General features: G+C 32.2%; 1 protein-coding gene across 4 annotated transcripts in view; it reads left to right on the top strand.

Annotated features, from left to right (window-relative positions):
- The window catches only part of LOC115888070 (papilin), a 156,217-nt gene that overhangs the window by 98,233 nt on the left and 37,294 nt on the right, over nt 1-20,690 (top strand). For all 4 annotated transcript variants that reach the window (XM_030907640.1, XM_030907641.1, XM_030907642.1 and 1 more), the window contains exons 3-10: nt 5,825-6,061; nt 10,690-10,769; nt 10,826-10,976; nt 14,712-14,835; nt 14,898-14,978; nt 15,141-15,313; nt 15,375-15,510; nt 19,664-20,001. In XM_030907640.1, coding sequence (XP_030763500.1) covers nt 5,825-6,061; nt 10,690-10,769; nt 10,826-10,976; nt 14,712-14,835; nt 14,898-14,978; nt 15,141-15,313; nt 15,375-15,510; nt 19,664-20,001 — 1,320 coding nt within the window. The remainder of the gene's footprint in view (nt 1-5,824; nt 6,062-10,689; nt 10,770-10,825; nt 10,977-14,711; nt 14,836-14,897; nt 14,979-15,140; nt 15,314-15,374; nt 15,511-19,663; nt 20,002-20,690) is intronic.

Here is a 20,690-nt window from a genome sequence, read left to right as displayed (position 1 = left end):
CTGTATATTATTACATTTTTAGTTTCTACGATTAAAATAAAGGTAAATTTGATTAAGGTTTATTACACTTAAACCTTACCGTTTTTGAATTTTTTTCAATTTTGTGAAATTGCAGCAAACATTTTAAGGCTTCATTTCTCCAAGGGTATCAAAGTTTTTAATACTAAATATTTACTGAAGTTTATTTATTGATCAGTTATTGTGTGGCAATAATAAAAATAATACTACCTCATACAGAGTGTCTAAAAAATTATTTTAAATAATTTCTAGTTCTAAACGCCTATAACTTCTTTAATTTAAATTGAACGCCCTGTATCTTTTAGGAGAATCAGATGCACAATTTAATTGTCTATTAAATTGTATTATACCATTTTTTACCTATTTCTTCAAGTTTTCGTAGAAAATGCATTTTCTTATAATTCGGATGAGTGTACTTTCTTTTTGAACGGTGTAGGTAATCGGCACAACAGTCGGTACTGGGCTGAGGATAACCCCAGGGTTTTTCACGAGGTGCACACACAAAACCCTCAGAAATTGAACGTGTGGGCTGGTATTTTTGGAAATTCTATTGTAGGTCAGTTTAACGATATTGAGAAGAACGCACAAGTCACAGAACGCACAAGTCACAGAACAGCTATCTAGCAACTACTGCACCCGATCGTTCAACCTTGTGGCAAGTGAAAAAATGCGTAAACATCTAGAAATAATAAGAAAAAAACTCAAATTGGTCGAAGGAATTTATCCCTATCATTTACTCTGATAAATGTTTAAATAAATTTTTCAAATTTCAATCCTTCATATTTTCTCAATGACTCGACCGATTTTCAAAAACGAAGCGGGGAAATATAGAGAATAGAAAGCTCTTTTCATTGCGGCGCCACTTGACCCCCTTCCAATTTGAAAAAAGTTGGGGGATGACACCCCCGCTTAGAGGGTTGATGATCTTGCAGTCATTTTTGGGGCAAAAGTTGTCCCCCTCACAAACAAAATTGACGTGTTTTTGGATTTTTTGAAAAAAAAATACCCTGGCCGTTATGCCTTGCGGAACGTTTTCGATGGGCCACCCTGTATTGTAGCAGGGAATGTCGATGAAACTGTTTTCTTGTAAATTTATTGTATGTGACATTAATGATGTAAATCAATTATTAGAGTAGTTAGATGAGTCTCCATTTTTATTTTATATTATTACTAAAAATCTCTCTTGTATCTCATTGTTGTTACCTATAAAAGGTAGAGGGAATGATGACGTCTTAATTCCCGTTAAAAATGTCCCAAGGGAGTTATAACTCTATTTATGGTTAGCGTAACCAAGACGATATAAGCTTATATTAATCAATTAAAAAATAAATATATTATAAATTACTTTCTAACTGGATTAAACAATTTAGGACATAGCAGTTCCTCATTGTTGCACGTACCAAATCAACGTATTAGCAAAAATGTTCGGAGTACCTAATGAATATAATCAAGGAGCAATCGGATACACTCTAAATATACGAGCGATAGATAAGATAAATCAGTGGTTCTTATTAGGTTTTGCTCCGGCGGTTATTACTCAATAACTAATTACCGCCGTACATGGCTTCACAATTCCACCGATCATTAAGCAAATTGCACCCGGATTAGGATCCTAAAGAATTATGCGAATTCTGCTAAAGAAAAAAAATGAGATATATATCGAAGGGTACAGTTAGAAGTAGATAGTTGTGTTAAATTCAAAACACTTTAAGATCATTCTCGTGTTTTCAGTATATAGAGTGTGTCATTTTGGTTGCAAATGGATATGTCGTTTCGTTTATTAGTAAAGATAGAACTTTACTTTAAATACTTTTTATGGAGCCAAAGATACAAAATGCGTAAAAAATATAAAATTATTAATTTATCTAAATAGAGAGACAAGCGAGCCGCTACCTGATTTTGGAGGTATTGCAAAAAATTGTATGTGTTTCATGCATCCCACATTAGAGGTGGGAATTCTAGTTCCTCGGGAGGAACTAGTTCCTTAGTTTTAGTTCCTTCAGAGGAATAGTTCCGTGAACTAGGTATTTAGTTCACAATAGTTCCCGACTAACATTGACATCCCCGTTGCTTGCTAATGGGTTTCGTTGTCAGTCAGAGCTATTCACAGTATGATCTGTATAATTTTTATAATGTACTAAATATAACGAGACGTGTAATTGCGTATGTTAAAAACATATAGGTAAGTTTTATTGGAGATAAAAAAATCAAAAAGAAACTTAAATCAGACTTTAAAAAACTATACCACAAATCAATTATTGGAGCAGAAAATTTTACGAAAAATTGTTTCAAGTTTTTTGTTATTGTCTAAAAATTCAGAATATCTACTTCGTTTTAGAAGATATTTCTTAATTTTAGGGACCTAAAGTGAAACATTCCCTAAGAATATTCAAAGAACAAACTAAAAATTAAAATCAGTATCCACGACAATTTTCTGTGGTAATTACGCCGGCTGTGGCAGTAGATAAGGCCGAATCCATCGTCGTCGCCTTGTATTATATTTTGGATCCGACTGAATAGATTCCTGTGAACTAGTCTTTTAATTAGTTCCTCTCAGTCCTTTCGGTCCGGGACAGGTAACATACGGCTGGCAGTCTCCATTCCCTAGCATCGGGCTACGATCGCGCTGACCGAGCCGTATCTAAACTAGTCTTTTACTTAGTTCCTCTAGTGCCTCTCGGTCCGGATCCGATAACATACGGCTGGCACTCCCCACTCTTGCCTAGCATTGGGCTGCTATAACGCTAGCCGATTCGTCTCCGTCGCATATTATTATATATCGGCCACAGTCTCGATCTCTGAATAGGTCCTGAGGAACTAGTTCTTTGAAAACCGGGAACTAGTTTCTTTCATTTCGGGGCCGGAATAGTTCATTGGAACTAGTTCGTTCACGAACTACGCACGTCTATCCTACATACCTATCGCAGTTAGTGATAAGTAAATGCAAGACCAAGATCAAAATCTCCATGATCTTGGTCCTGTAGGGCCCCGTCTTACTCTTGTTGTAAGACTTTTGCAAGTCTTGCATTTTGATGACAGATTTTTACAGAGGCAAAAATATCAGAAAATATATACCGGGTGCTTCTTAAAAGTGGCTCACCCCTATAGCTTTTTTTTTCAGACAAAAAAAACGAGATTTGGTATGGTAGTATATGACATAAATTAGGATTGATTGATATTCAATTGCCTAAATCAAATACGATTTGGGCATCTTTTAACTGGTCCGGACAAGACACGAAAAACGATTTTAAATTAGACGAGACCAAACCTATTTTACCAAGGCTGCTTGACTAAAAATGAGTGTTTTAAACACAGCCATGGCACACTCGATTGAAATTTAAAATACGATTTTTTAACCGAAACTGTCAAAAGTTGACATATGATATGTTATTCTATTCACAGTGTCATTTTCTATCAAAGAAACTAAAAATATACTCAGGGTATACTACTTAAAATACTCTTTTTTAAATATTTTTAATGTAGAAAGTGCATTTAGTAAAAATCTATTAAAAAAAGATTAAGACAAAGTCTACCTATTAAACTGTAAGATCAAAGGAGTTGGATCTTAAGGGGCGTCCAGACCAGATGAGCGAGCAGTAACGAACGCGAGCAAACATTTATTCAAATTCGCTCGTGATTTATGCTGCTCTCAAGCACATGATCAGCTTCCGTCCAGACCTAGCGATTATTTGTATGTTCGGCGTTGATCGGTGTGTGGCACTTCATGTTCATAATGTCGGAAAAAATTATTGCTTGTATGTTTTTCATTGTATTTTATAAATTGTTGAAACGTCAAAAAAGAAAACGACTGCAGAGGAGATGGTGGAACATAACTCTTTTTAAAAATCGAGTTTCTCATGGTGGTAACAATTTACTAAACGATGTTGAAACAGAAGATTCTGGAAAATTTAAGAACTTTTATCGGATGTCACTTCCAGATTTTAATACCTTATTAGATTTAATTGACATAAAAATAATAAAAAGTGATACCAATTACCGAAAAGCGATTTCATCTAGAGGAAGGCTAGCTATAACCTTACGGGTCTTGGCGATTTTTGTACTCCTCTATTAGTTCTAAAACAACTTCATTCGGCCATTCCATTTTTGATATTCGATCGCAAACGTGGTAAACAAAATCCCGTCCAAACCGAACGTGCAATAGCGCAAATTTTCTTTGATGTACCGACACGGCGTGGAACAGCGTCGAGCGCGAGCAAGCAGAAAATTTTCGCCACTGCAAGAAAATCTACAAAATAAAATAGTTATTTTTTGTAAACACTTCTGCGTTAATTCCAAACGGAAAATACTTGTCAGAAGTTAGGTTTACAGATATACAAATTGGCCAAAGAACAAAAAAATGCTTAACGTTTCGTAAAGTTCATCTCTTTCCGTCGTATAAAGAAAAAAAAACTATTTAAAATATTTAAATTCAACTATTCGAGAACACTTTAGTTTTTTAAAACAGATACGTCTACAAAAACCGTTGACGTTCTGTTAATTTTTTTTGCTTCCGACGACGGAAAGAGATAAACTTTCCGAAACGTTAAGCATTTTTTTGTTCGTTAGGCAAATTTGTATATCTGTAAACCTAACTTCTGACAAGTAGTTTCCGTTTAGAATTAACGCAGGAATGTTTATAAAAAATACCTATTTTATTTTGTAGATTTCCTTGCAGTGGCGAAACACCCATATAGGATTTTTTTGGAGATATAATTCAATGTTACGCCATTGACCAGACCACGCCCCTCTCCCATCGAGCTACGGAAAAAAAGACAGATCGCTCCGGCATTGCGTAAGTTATGGTCTGCTGATTTTTGCTACCGCCACGGACTGCCTCGATGATTTATAGAGCTACGGTTTTACCGGTTGCGAACCATCCAAGTAGTACCTATCAGCCGCGTGCTGTCTATCTGAAATTAAATAATAATTGAAAATTTAAACGCTATTTTGATGGCCGCGGAAGATAAATGCTCTTATCGCTATAAGATAATAACAGAGATTTCTTGAACTGAATAACGCCAAGCCTATAGAGTAATGGTGTTTGAAGTTTCTTCTTTTATTTACACTTAGTAAAAGTTCTTTTAGGTTAGAGTATTGAATAAAGTACCTATTGGTTATTATATTAATACGACACTATATAGGGTGATTCACGGCGATGGCACGTTAGATGTTTATGGACTGAATTGGTGATAGAATTATTTCGAAAATTTGGTTTGGTTTTTCATTTTTTAGAAAATTTGAATATTTACGTAAAGGCATCTGCTCCATATTTCTAAAATATTTTCAGAATTACAGTGTTGCCGCATCATTCGAAAAATCGTAGCATCTTTCTTATTTTAAATGAAACACCCAGTATATTATTACATTTTTGAAAACTCCTCTCATATCTCATAATTTTTATATTATACTAACCTATACCTACCTCTAATAGTTTTTAAGATAAAAAATAAAACATGTGTAAAATTGACAAAAACATGATATTGAATAAGCATTGGTAAAATCACGAATTAAACATTTTTAAAGTTGAAATTTGGGTTATAAGTTAACGAAAGTCGATATATTCGATCTGTCTAAATAAACCAATTGGATATTACACAGAGTAATTAATAATGAATATTCTTCAAAAAATCAAAAGACTAATAAAATTGCTTTCTAACGATATATCATGTTCCTATACCATGGGCCGGATGGGCCCCCTCCCCCCCCCTCTGTATCCGCCACTTGTCATGTTGATATAATAACACACTTTCAAACAAGAGAAGAAAAAAAAAACAAAATAAACAAATCGTTTCTCTTCCTGTTTCAGAAAATCAGACACTACAAAGATCGATTCAAAAGACAGCAAGGAGCGCATCTCTATCTTCCCGGGAGCTATGTGACAGAAGGAGACCAAGGACCCGATGCTGGACCTTGGTCAGAGTGGTCAGAACCCAGTCCGTGTTCCAGAACGTGCGGAGGAGGTGTCAGTACGCAGTACCGACAGTGTCAGCAAGGTTACACGTGCCAAGGACCGGAAAGGAGGCATTTTTCATGCAACACTCAAGTGAGTAGTATTATTTTATTTTTAGAGTTTGTAGACTTTTTTTGTGAAGCCTCAATTAGAGAAAATAGCTACAGATAAACCAAAATAACTAGCTAAACAAAAATAGGCCTTACATGTTGCTGTTTTATTAATTAATACTAGCGTGTACCCGCGACTTCGTTCGAATTAATCATTTGTAATGGTGATGATAAAGCAAAGCAAGAATTTCCATTAACCTACAAACTGGATAAAATTTTCTCACATTTATGTCAGCATGAGAAAAAACAATATGGCGTTATTATTATATAACTTGGTAATATTTGAGGGGTAGTTTCATTTCATTGGAATTTGACTTCCGTTCGAAAAATCCGTTTGCCAAAAATAAGCTTTTTACGTGAAGCAGTTTAAGCAGAATCGTGGTTAATCAATTACCCAACCTTTTGGAACACCCTGTATGATTTTTTAAAAAAATTTCAAAATATGTAAAAAAACAAAATAAATTATGCGTGTCCATACGTTTTCCCGAAAGACTAACCGTTTTTTAAATAACAAATATTGTAATATTTGAGGGGCGTTTTCACCCTCTTGGAATTTCAGATTCGAGAAACCCCTCCTTATCGAACTTCTACATCCCATAGTCAATCCGTTTACCAAAAATCAGCTTTAAACGTCAAGCAGTTTAAGCAGAATCGTGACTTACTCAATGGTCATATTTTATGAATCACCCTGTATAAATTTTTAAAAAATCTTAAAATATGTAAAACAACAGAATAATATATACGTTTTTAAGAGTTTTTCCGAAAAACTCACCGGTTTTTAAATAAAAAATGTTCTAATATTTGAAGGATGGTTTCACCCCCTTAGAATTCGAGTTTCGAAAAATTCCTTCTTATCGAACCTCTACACCCTAAAGTCAACTCGTTTTCCAAAAATCAGCTTTTTACGTTAAGTGCTTTAAGCAGGATCGTAAGTAATATTCGTGACTAGATTTTTTGAAACACCTTGTATACATTTTTAAAAAATCTTAAAATATGTAAAAAAACAAAATAAAATACACGTGTTTAAGCATTTTTTCGGAAACTTGACCGTTTTTTAAATAAAAAATATTGTAATATTTGAGGGGAGGTTTCACCCCCTTGGAACTGGAATTTCGAAAAATCCCTCCTTAACTTACTGAAAACAGGCAATTTTTTGCAGAAATAGTTTTATTCTTTCAAGTCACCACCCTTTACTTTCAATAATTATATAAAAAATGTCTATACCTATGTGGCGGATTCATCTATCCAAAAAAATCCTTATGGGTTTTTCGCCACTGCACTGCAAGAAAAATCTACAAAATAAAATAGTTATTTTTTGTAAACACTTCTGGCGTTAAACCTAAACGGACGCTGCTTGTCAGAAGTTGTGTTTACAGTAATAAAAATTTCCCTAACAAAGAAAAAAAAATGCTTAACGTTTCGGAAAGTTTTCTCTTTCCGTCGTCGGAAGCAAAAAAAAATATAAAGAATCAAGAAAAAAACTATTTAAAATATTTAAAGTGAACTATTCGAGAACACTTTACAATTCCATACATACGAGGCGTTTCTGAAAAAATAAGAAGGATATGAAAACAATATAACGTACAAACATCTTTCAAAACACAAAATACACTTAGATCAATTTTATCACATACTAAACCAATGAATACAGAACAACAAACAAAAAATGTAATATACCAAATACCCTGTGAATGCGATAAATTTTACATTGGTGAAACATCTAAACCCTTAAATGTTAGAATTAAAGAACATAAAGATTATTTAAGAAAGGGAGACTTTCACAAATCTAAGATTTGTCAGCATTCATGGGACACAGGGCACAGAATAAATTTTAATAACGCCAAAATTATAATGAAAGAAGCGATAGCCTCTAAAAGAAAAATAAAAGAGGCTTTTTTAATTCAATCTAATAAAAATAAATGTATTGCTCATGCATCTGTAGATGTTAGTAATGTATGGCAATCGCTTCTTTGATTTTAAAGAACATTACATAAATAAACATAACATACCGTTTTACCTTATTAAGTAATTATCAGGTAGTAATTGTTAATTTTGAAGTTTAACTTAATATAATGTCATTTTAACAGAACGTCAACGATTTCTTGTAGACGTATCTATTTTAAAAAGTAAAGTGTTCTCGAATAGTTCAATTTAAATATTTTAAATAGTTTTTTCTTGATTCTTTATATTTTTTTTTTGCTTCCGACGACGGAAAGAGAAAACTTTCCGAAACGTTAAGCATTTTTTTTTCTTTGTTAGGCAAATTTTTATTACTGTAAACACAACTTCTGACAAGCAGCGTCCGTTTAGGTTTAACGCCAGAAGTGTTTACAAAAAATAACTATTTTATTTTGTAGATTTTTCTTGCAGTGCAGTGGCGAAAAACCCATAAGGATTTTTTTGGATAAATAATTATATATGTATGTTACAATGAAAAAAAATAACTATCCCCTAGCATTTCTATTTGTAATCAAAAAATTCATTTTTTTACATATCCATAATTAAAACAGGCCAAACTATTATAATAAAACCCTGCAATTTCTTAGTAATCTATAAAAACTATTCAAAACTAACATTTTCTTTAATTCAAGTTTTTTAGACATATATTTACATTCTAATCCCTGATATAAAATTAAGAAATATAAGAAATTTCACAAAATTCAATTTTAAGGAATTAAATACAATGGCCACCCATGGTGCATGTGTAATTTTAAATTTTGGCTGTAAATATCGCTTTCTGTTAAAAACGAAAATAACAAAAATGTCATGACCTGTTGGTCAAGGACGTCCCCGTCATAAAACCACGTCACAATTTTTCTTATTATCGTCATTATGCAACTGATCATCATGTGCATTCACAAGACTGTAATTGATTGACCAGGTTTGAGAACAATAAAAGATCTTAATGGGAACCTTTGAAATTTTTATCGACTCTCTTTGAGAAATTCTCTCGATTATCTATGATCTGAAAGCTGGAATCATTCGAAAGTAGTTAATATTAATTACCATCAAGTTAGGTAATATGTTAAGTCGATATGGGAAAAAAGAAATAACTGTGCATGGACCCGAAGTTTTTATTTAGGAAGATTGATCAAAATTGTTTTGTATAAATTTAATTAAGGATTCTTTTTATAAAATTGTAATTAGAAGAATACCTATTTTTTGATCAAATTAATAAAAATTTAAGTATCATTATCAAGATCACTTTACAGGTCTTCTAACTGAGCACATTATTACTTTTCATGCTCATCAGAAATAATTCAAAGTGATAAGTATAGATTGTCTCTAGTTCCCCCTAGTAAATTCCACTATACATACAGGGTGAGTTTCCTACGATGGTCTCTATGGGTATCTCGGAAATTACTGGAGATAGAGAGTCGGTTAAAGGGGAAAGAACTGCAGTTTTGTAATATATAAATATGCGCCTTTCAGATTTTTGAAAAAGTTCATGGCTTACTAGATATTTCGAAAAAAACAAATTTCGGCTGTTTTAAAAATTATCCCTAATTCCATTATAAGCTATTTTTTTTTCTAAAACCTGTCATTTTTGACATATGACACAAACATATGTTTTTTTAAAATGGAAACCATAGTTGACCTTCATAAAAAACGCCATTTTTCAAGCTTTTCAGCGAAATAAGCTATAATATGTTTTCTTCGAAAAATTACTGAGTTATAGTCAATCCTTATAATTTTTAAACAATTTCACTTAGTTAGCCATGGAAACAAGTTTAATCGTCTTTGCTCTCAGAAATGTAAAGTTGTCACATCCAAACTTTGTAAATTAAAATACACAAAAATTGTAAATATGAATTTTTCAAATGAAGAAAAGCGTGTAGGATTATTATTTGTTCAACTTTTCTTGACCATACATTTTCGAGGATATGTTGACCGGTGAATGTTACGTTTTTTAGAGAATGGTTTTCAAGACATGTTTGAAAAGTTAAATTTACTTATAGCCAATAATTCTTATCTTTCTTGACTAATTTCACTTAGATTATATGGTATTCTTATTCTGTTATGATTTATAACTTATAAAAAGTCAGAATATAGTATTAAACGGTTCTTTACAATTTACATTACACAAACTTAAAAAAATACTATCACTACCTACATACACTTTAAGTTATTTTAGAAAATGTTGGCAAAAAATATGGTTTTCATTAATAGAATAATTTTTATATTCAACTAGGACATTCAAAAAAAATATTTGATTACAAATAAAAATGCTGGGAGATAATTTTTTTCTTGTAACATACATATATAATTATTGAAACTAAAGTGACTTGAAAGAATCAGTAAAACACAAAGAAGTATATAACAGTCGTCGACACTACTTAAACCAAAGTCATTTTGCGAAAAATAAAACACGCTTTACGACCATATTGTAAACTTTGGAATTTGTAATTTAGTTTGTTTATGTCTCGTGTTGGCGTCCTTAGTGCAGAACGTTACTTATTGAAAATATACAGGGTGCTTTTGACACGAGAACATGTAAATCTTATAAACTTAAAGATACAACCGTGAAATAACTAAGAATGGTATTTCATGATATTTCATTTACGTATCTTAAAATTATCCCCTCTATCTATAACCACATTTTATTTTTAGGACTGTCCCGACACTGGTGACTTCAGAGCCCAACAATGCTCAGAATACGACGATGTACCATTCGACAACGTGAAATACCAGTAAGTATCCATTTAAGTACTTGAAATAAAATTTTATAGAGTTCTTTATCATTTAGGTGGGTACCGTACACAAAAGGTCCAAACCCGTGCGAACTAAACTGCATGCCCAAAGGGCAAAGGTTTTATTACAGACACTCGCAGAAAGTTGTCGATGGTACCAGGTGTAATGACGAAACGCTGGACGTTTGTGTCAATGGGGAATGTCAGGTGAGACAAAAACATCAATCTTATTTTTTACGTATTTTACTTTTCATGGAATATACACTCAGATGCAAAAAAAAACGCAACAGATTTTTTTTCTTCAAGTGTAAAGTGTTCCATTTTTTTATTTTTATCTTTATTTTCGAGAATTTTTTTAGCAAACTGTATATAAAACTATCAACTTTAATTCATAAACTCAGTTTTTTATAAACTCTAGTATGTGGCTTATTATACAGGGTTAATTGAAGGATTCTTTTTCATTCTAACTTTAAAACACCCTGTGCATTAATTTCGTGAGTAACTTTTCCTAAAACATTATTTTTCGATCGGAACCATGTCTCCTGAGCATTCTGTTTTTTGACTCATATCAACATATGCCTTGGTTAAATTTTAAGAGCGAAATGAATTTGCCACCAACAATTTGTAATTTTTTTAACTGTCATTACTTTATGATGTTATTTTTTAATATCACGAGGTGGCGTTGGCGACTATTGTCATAATGTCATATCGACACTGATTCTTCTTCTTCTAGTGCAGATCCATTAATGGATGTTTGCGATAACATTTTCCATTGCTTCTCCGTTCCGGGCGGTGTCTATTAACGACTGAACATCGAGTAGTCCTGTCCACTGTCTAATATTCCTCAGCCAAGACATTTTCTTCCTTCCGATACCCCTCCGGCTTTCGATCTTGCCTTCTATCAACAAATGCAAGAATTGATATTTGGGGTTTCGCATTATGTGCCCCAGGTATGCGGTCTTTTTCTTATTAATCAATTCAAATAATTCACGCTCTTTGTCAACGCGTCTGAGAACTTCCTCATTTCTCAATCTAGTCGTTCAAGGTATCTTCAGGATTCTGCGATATAGCCACATCTCAAAAGCCTCCAATTTGTTGATGGTAGCTGCTTTCAATGTCCAATCTTCCATACCATAAAGGAGCACCGACCATACATAACACTTTACGAATCTTAATCTAAGACTAAGGTCAAAATCAGAACAGACAAGTACTTTTCGAAACCTCAAGAATGCCTGCCGAGCTTGTTCGATGCGACATTTAATTTCCTTGTCTGATGTCCAATTTTCGGAGAGCCAGATGCCCAAGTACTTAAATTTATCTACTCTTTCTATGGGCCTTGAGTTAAATGTTAGGATGGAGTTTATAAACACATCTGGATTTCTGGATATAATCATAAATTTGGTTTTCTTGATGTTGATGTTTAAACCCATTGCTTTGCTCTGTTCTCCTACCTTGTTGACCAGTTGTTGTAGGTCGTGTATATTGTCTGCAATTAGACCGTATCGTCGGCATAGCGGATATTATTAATCCACACTCCATTAACTTTGACCCCCATTTCCACGTCCTCCAGAGCCTCTTGGAAAATAGCTTCTGAGTATAAATTAAATAGGAGTGGAGACAGCACGCAACCCTGTCGTACCCCCCTTCTAACTTGTATGGGATTGGACATGGTATTGGACAATTTTATTTGTGCTGTTTGGTTCCAGTATAACTTCTCAATGCATTGGGTGTCTTTATGATCTATATCAAGTCTTTTCAGGAGCTGCATTAATTTGTGGTGCTGTACGCGATCGAATGCCTTTTCGTAGTCTATGAAACACAGACACACATCCTTTCTCTGATCGTAGCAGTTCTGGACAAGCACCTGTGTTGCAACTATCGCTTCCCTAGTGCCTTTAACCCTTGTCTGAACCCCATTTGCGAATCGCTTATGTCCCTTTCACACTGATTATAACTCTATATTCAAATTTAAAAAATATTAAGAAGTAACGATACAGGCTTCGTTTTAATAAATATTAGTAACACTAACAGAACTATGGACATTAAATTAAATAACTGTAATAACCAGGTGTGACAAACAAACAAAAAACTTGTAAAAAATACTGTAATACTCTGTATTACCTCCCCCCCCCTGCAATTTATGACTGTCTGTAGACGTCGATTTATATTGTTAATGAAGCTGCAAATATGTTGTGTTATGTTTTCCCATTTTTCTTCAAGGACCAAGCAAATATTCATAATTTCAGCCATATTCAACTAGATAAATGACTTTTACACAATCTACTACACTAAGAATACAATACCACATTCAATCGTACACAACAATAATCACCAAAGTCACCTCGCAATTATGAAGAATAACATCAAAAAGTAACGATAAGTGAAAACATTGCAAAATGTTTGTAGCAAGTTCATTTTGCTCTTAAAAATTAACCAAGGCATGTGTTGATATGAGCCAAAATAACAAAATGCTCAGGAGACATGGTTCTGATTGAAAAACAATGTTTTAAGAAAAGTTACTCACGAAATTATTGTAGAGGGTGTTTTAAAGTTAAGGTAAAAAGCAACTCTTCGTTAACCCTGTATAATAAGTCAAAAATTGGCTCAATTGATAGAGCAGATAAAGCTTGCGTTGCTTCACATACTTTTGATCATTGATCATTGTATAGATGTTAATAATTTAAAATTAATCAGACATGTTTGAAAAATTATAGGTAATTAAATGATTATGGGAACACATCAAAATAATTAAATATAAAAAAAACAATACGAACATAGATAATGGTTCTATTTCTTCTAGTTCTCCTGTCCCTATTACTCTAGTGTCGGAAATTTATTATAATAGTTTTTCTGAAATCAATTGGAATGGATTGAGACTCTTAATTTCATTTTATATAATCTGGACAAATGATAATCTGGAACACATTGTTTGTTCACACTTCAATTCGCAGACGATCGAATAATAGTCGCCAATGACAAAGACGATATGGAATATATGCTAAGAAAACTTATTGAAGAATACGGAGAATGGGGCCTTGACAGTTAACATAGTCAAAACAAAATATTTATGTATTAACGAATATATTCAGTGTCAAGAGTATGAATACTTGGGAATTACAATTGATAACACTGGAACTGGCTGCAGAGAAATAGAGAAAAGGATTATCAACGCGAAAAAAATAATCGGATGTCTAAATGGAATATTATGGAGCAAATCAATAACAAAACGAAGAAAATTCAATATATATGAAACCATGACAGCATCCTCCTGTATGGAGCAGAAACATGGAGAATAACTGGGAAGAAAGACAAGAAGAGGATAGAGGCCGTAGAAATGGATGTCATTCGAAGGTCAATGGGAATTTCAAGACAACAACGAATAAGAAATAATACCATAAAACAACAAATAGGTATATATATATATATATATATATATATATATATATATATATATATATATATATATATATATATATATAAACAATAAATAGTACGATAACACTGGATATAGAGAAAAAGCAGCTGATCTGGTACGGACATGTAGAGCGAACGAAGAATACAAGATGGCTCAAGAAAATAATCAATTGGCAACCAAAGGGCAGAAGAAAACAGGGAAGACCGAAACTGGAATGGCAAAAAAGCGTACATAAAGCGATGAGTGAAAGAAACCTGTCAACAGAGGATTGTACGAATAGAACAGGCTGGAAATTGGGTATGGGACAACGTAGAAAAACGTTCTAAACCGACTAATATAATATATACAAACGAATTAAGAGTTCTAGTAGTTTCAGTTGACTTCGGAAATACTATACACACGATTGGTTTTGTCGACAAAACTCTTCCTTTTTTTGTTTCATTTTCTTGCTGGGAGATGTTATTCGGCTATCCCATCGTAAAAATATAATGAAGCTTATTGACTACAATTTTTTGTTGTTGTTTTAGAAAGTTGGATGTGATATGATGTTGGGTTCGGCCCTCAAAGAAGACGACTGTAGGGTTTGTGGTGGAGATGGCAGCACCTGCAATACAATTACCAACACGTTAGAGCTGAACGATATGCAAGTTGGTGAGAAAAAATAACTCATGTTACGTATATGGAAAAATATAAAATCTAATTTTTATTTGTAGGATATAATGATATTTTGTTGGTGCCTTCTGGTGCTACTAATGTAGTGGTTGAAGAAGTAGCACCATCCAATAATTATTTAGGTAATATATGACCAATAGAATATACAGGGTACCAATGAATGATTGCGAAAAAAAAATAATCTGATTACTTTTTAAAAATAATGGACATTCTTTAATATTAATATTGCAAAAAATATATTGTTAAAAAATATAAGTTTGATTAGTAATTTTGACTATTTTTAGCTATAAGGAATACATCTGGCCATTACTATCTTAATGGTAACTGGAGGATAGACTTTCCAAGAGCTGTGGATTTTGCTGGAAGTAAATTCCACTACGAAAGGTATCCCCAGGGATTCGCTGCTCCAGATAAAATTTACACACTTGGACCAATAGACGAACCTCTGTTCATTGTGGTATGTTATTAGAAATTTTGTTCGTTGTCTGCTGGTTTTAATTTTCTATTAAATATTTTAGTTGTTGTATCAAGACTCAACAGTTCCTGTAAAGTACAAATACAGTTTACCGACGAATGTCCAGCCTGGATCAGAATCTGAAACCTACGCTTGGACTTTCGATGAGTTCAGCCCGTGCTCAGCTACTTGCGGGGGAGGTATTTATAATTTAAATATTAGAAGAATTTTTAGTAATATCGATATACTATACTTCCAGGATCAAAATTCCGCCACCCTAAATTGACTAAGTTTGATGTTTAATAATTTTTTATTTTGTAATACGATTTTTATGATTATGGTATCAGTGTGAAGATAAATTTATTGCCATTATTCTTTATTACTTTAATCGCTTCTATTCTTCGGTTAGGTGGGTTTATACCGGGGTAAATCAAAACTTTGTTTTTTGCAATAAATTCCAAACACCCTGTGGAAAAAATGAGACGGGCATTTTGGATAAAAAAAACACTTTCCTGTAATCTTAGATGCATTCCTAACATTTCACTTTTTAAATTATTCCTTTATCTCTATTGTTTTATGAGCTACACATTTTTAAGTGAAGTATTGATTTCAGAGAATTTCATTGACAAAAACAATAATTTTATAATAATTTTAATAACGTGTTTGTCCAACTCTCGCAGCAATAACAGCTCGAGTTTTTTGTCATCGAATGAATAAGCGTATTTATTCTTTCTTGATCAATAGCTTGATGAATATCAGCTATATCAGATATATATAAAAACAAATTCGTCTACAAACTAATACCATAATCATAAAAATTATTGGATTACAAATTGAAAAGTTATAAAACATCGAACTTAGCCAAAATTTTAGGGCTGCGGAATTTTGTGCCGAGATGTTCATATTTAAAATTGAAATATTTATTATTATTGAACTAGTTTTCTATAATGAAGAATCGCCATAGACGTGCTTGCACGCACATTTCAGCAGCGTCTAACTCAGCAATTCAAAATTAACAAAAGTTATTAACATTTTACTGGTTTCGAGGTCATCAGAAATAATCAAATTCCCATATGTTTGGTTATACTGCTTATGACTAGTGTCATATATAGTATTCGCAAAACAATTTCCGATGCACGTGATCAACTTTGAGTGACCAGCGATGGCGACCATAGGCGTGCACACGGGGCGGGGGCCGGGGGGCCATGCCCCCCTAATCAGCATAAATAATGCTTGTAAATTAAAAAAAAACTCAAACGGAGTAAGTTAAAAAATAAAAAAAACCTCAAACGAAAACCCACAAAAAAAACCGTTGGAAAAGCTTTAATAGAAATATAAGGAAAATGTTACTTTGCGCACGCTCGTATAAAAAAAAATCGGCGCTATTTTTTCTCCCTGTCTTTTTTTTTTGATTCGTAATCTTTAACTTTGGCCCCCCGTTATTAAAAAGCCTGGTCACGTCTATGATAGCGACAACGCTGCCAGGTTGTGATGAATTTATGAGATAAATCTTAATTTAAAATTGACAAACAATATATTATATCATTTTTTAAAGAGTTTTACATGTTATTTTTAATTTAATAACTAATATTTTAGTAACGAATTGATTTATTTGTTTTATAGCTTATTTTACTTATTACATATTGGCAAAAACTAGTCCATTATAAAGATTATTCTAAGCGTTATTATGTGTTATTTATTTATTGATGTACATCTTACAACGCCATAAGTGGTACTAACAAGTAAGAGGGTGCTATTAATGCACAACCTAATAATCACAGAATTTAATTAAAACTATGAAAGTGGTATAATGTGCTTATCAATCAAACTTACTTCTCTGACTGCAGTCAAGGGTAATAAAGGACCTTGTCACGTTCTTGTTCAAAAGGTTTATCGGGGAAGTTACAAGCTCTTTGCCTCGACTGTTTAAATGCTTCGGCATATTTTCAACACACAATTTCAAGAAATGCAATACAAAAACTCGAAAATTTAGTTCTTAAAAGAACTGTTTGTGCTTTAAAGTGCAAAATTTAAAAAAAAACTACGAAAATAAGCAAAAAAAACGAAAATTGCTCACAAAAATTCAACAACAACACAATATTATACAAAATAATGACTGACATTAGGATAATTGTCAAATAATAAAGGACAACATTGCTGAACACGGCCCAGTACCAGTGTGAGCAACATAGCGATAATAAAATTCGGTTTAAACTAGCGATGGGACTATCGAATGAATTAGACTATCGAATGGTTACTGAATGAATGATTTCAACTATCGAATGGTTTTATTCGAATAAAATCATTCATTCATTTGTATACTAAAGCATATGTGACAACCTCGCCGTGCAACTAAATGGTTATCGTTGAGCCACGACTATCGAATGCTTTTGATAAATGAAATTTAGTATTCGTTTGATTTTTGTGTACGTCAGTGCATTATTAGTTCTTCCAAATTTTTATAACTTCACCTTATAAATACTGTGCTCTTTTTGCGTTTATTAAAATATTTAAAATACTAAAATAGTAGTTTTTTTTTAATTGACGATTGTGTGCGTGTGCAGGTGTCACACTTTTTCCGAAAATTTGTGTGATTTTCCGTAGCCCGACCTTTCAATTATTTTATTTTATATGGGTATATATGGTCTATTTTTTAATGGGAAATTTTGAGAAGTAGCAATTTTTAAGAGAGATGAGATGAACTTAGAATTAATTTTAAAAATACATATTTGTATTTTAGATGTTTTAATAATATGAATTAGTTGAACTTAATAATCATATTTAAGTAATGTGGTTAAATAAATGGTTATCGAACTCAAACTATGGGGTGTGAAAATTAAATTGACGCTTTTACGAAAGTTGGAAAGAAAAGACGAAAGTTTTACACGTGCCAATTAAAAAAAGGTTAACGATGTTTGTATTTTGTTTATGCTAATTCTCTTACATGTAGTTTTTTGCGAAGTAATATTTCATTTATTTTTTAAAGTAAATGCCAGTAAAAATAAATATTATTTTTAAATAGTAATATAAAGTAGGTACCTAATATTAATAATTTTGATTTCTAATTTTTTATTTATATTTTCCTTCCATTACACTGCATGCTTAGAAAATTAATAAATGTTTATATTTCATGATTTTAAAGTTTGTTGTTAATATAACAAATTAGTTCTGTAATTATTATTATTTAATAAACCAACGTTGCCAAAAAATTTAAAGACTATATTATTTTTAAATAGAATCTAATATAAATAATTTTGACATCTAATTTGTTGTTTATATTTTGCTACTACGTAAAAAAATGTTTATATTAAATTATTTTAAATTTTGTTGTTAATAGGTATAACAAATTATTACTGTTATTATTTTTCTTATTAAGCCAGCCTTTGCTTAAAAACATTAAACATCATTTTACTACATCCAAAATAACAAGTATTATTGCAGTGTAACAACAGAATATTAATAAAAAAAATGCAAAATATATGACATACTATCCCTAACTAACTAAAGCCAAACAATAATATTCTTTGCTAATATCCTTTAATATCAACTAATACCAATATATGGCAACAGCGCCCTTCATAATGTATTTTCTGTGTAAATACTAGCACCTCAATAAAAAAAATAATGTGTCCTTATCTTTATATGACTCCGCAAAAAATCAAAGATGCCGGCTTCTTTCATAGCATTGCCACCGACCGCTGACGGGTTTCTCGGAAAGAAACCTATGTCGCCGGGCGACAACTAAAATCCAGTTAATATTTTATTATAATCGATCCTGACGAATAAATGAATTTCATAAATGAATGAATTTTATAAATGAATGGTTTTTGCTGCCGAATTACTAGAATACAATATTTCAAGGCAGATGACGCATCTATTCGATAATTTTTATTCGAATAGTTTTCAACGAATGTTTTTTTACTAGCTATCGAATTATTCGAATGAATTGCAACTATCGAATGTTTCGATAGTATTCATTCGATAGTTCCCACTACTAGTTTAAACTAATTTTTGCAGCTTTAATCTAAATAAAATATATGTTACAATCATTTGCTCTATAAAGTAAAATAAAGAGCTGCTCGGTATCTTAAATTATACAACAAATTTAAACATTTTTGCCAAAATTTCATTTAGTCAGGTTTATAGACTTTAGTGTCAATGTCGATGTCGATATGATTGATGACGTGCATCGGAAAATGTTTTCCGATTATAGTAGGTAGTTGCGAATTTTTAATGATACAAAAATATTTTGTGTCTGGACATAAACTAAGATTTCTTTTACTAAATTCATAATTTCGTTATGTTTACTTATTTTTCTTTCCTTAAATTTAATTCTGTTTTTAAAATCCTTAGGAACTCAATTCAGGAACGTATCATGTGCTGGTCGAAAAACCCTGGAACCTGTCGACGAAAAACTCTGCGACGGCTACAGAAAACCGGATACCTCCAGGAAATGTAACGAAATAGCCTGCGAGGCACAATGGGTGCCTCACCCGTGGGGCAACTGTTCCGTGCCATGCGGTGAAGATGGTGGCGTTCAAACTAGGCAGATTTCCTGTCAGCAGATCATATCCAACGGATATCCGACTTTGGTCGATGACATTGAATGTCAAGGACCCAAACCACCGGAGAAACAGAAATGTAACCAGGGGAAAACTTGTGCCAAATGGTACACGGAACCATGGAAACCGGTAAGAACCAGAATTATTTTTGATTAATAGAATAAAACACTCCAAAAAAATTCTATGGGTATTTGGCCACTGTAAGAAAATCTACAAAATAAAATAGTTATTTTTTTTGTAAACACTGCTGCGTTAATCGATTTTTTTAATTTTTTTATTATTTTTTTTTATTTATTTTTTTTAATATTTTTTTCTAATTTTTTTTGTATTTTTTAAAATTTATTATTTTAATTTTTTGTATTTTTTTATTTATTATTTTTTTAACAGAACGTCAAAGTTTTTTATAAACGTATCTGTTTTAAAAAAAAACTAAAGTGTTCTCGAATAGTTGCACTTGGATATTTTACATATTTTTTTTTCTTTGTCCTTTGTATTTTTTTTTGCTTCCGACGACGGAAAAAGATATACTTTCCGAAACGTTAAGCATTTTTTGACCGTTAGGCTAATTTGTTTATTAGTAAGCTACTGCGGACAATTAGTCTCCGTTGAATTAACGCACCAGTGTTTACAAAAAAATAACTATTTTATTTTGTAGATTTTCGTGTGGCGAAATACCCTTTGAATAAGAAGACTAAGGAAGGAGCATAATGCTATCCATGTATTCATGCATGGTGGGCGGAAAAAGGACTCTAAGGTGGGGATCCTTGACAGTTTCTGTTTGACGATTCATTTGACACATTTGAATTTGATTTGAAATT

This window comes from Sitophilus oryzae, unplaced genomic scaffold (genome assembly GCF_002938485.1).
Source record: "Sitophilus oryzae breed Bouriz unplaced genomic scaffold, Soryzae_2.0 scaffold_682_pilon_pilon, whole genome shotgun sequence".
Classification (NCBI taxonomy): domain Eukaryota; kingdom Metazoa; phylum Arthropoda; class Insecta; order Coleoptera; family Curculionidae; genus Sitophilus; species Sitophilus oryzae.
The sequence above is the reverse complement of the archived record's forward strand: the minus strand, read 5'-3'. Positions and strand labels throughout refer to the sequence as shown.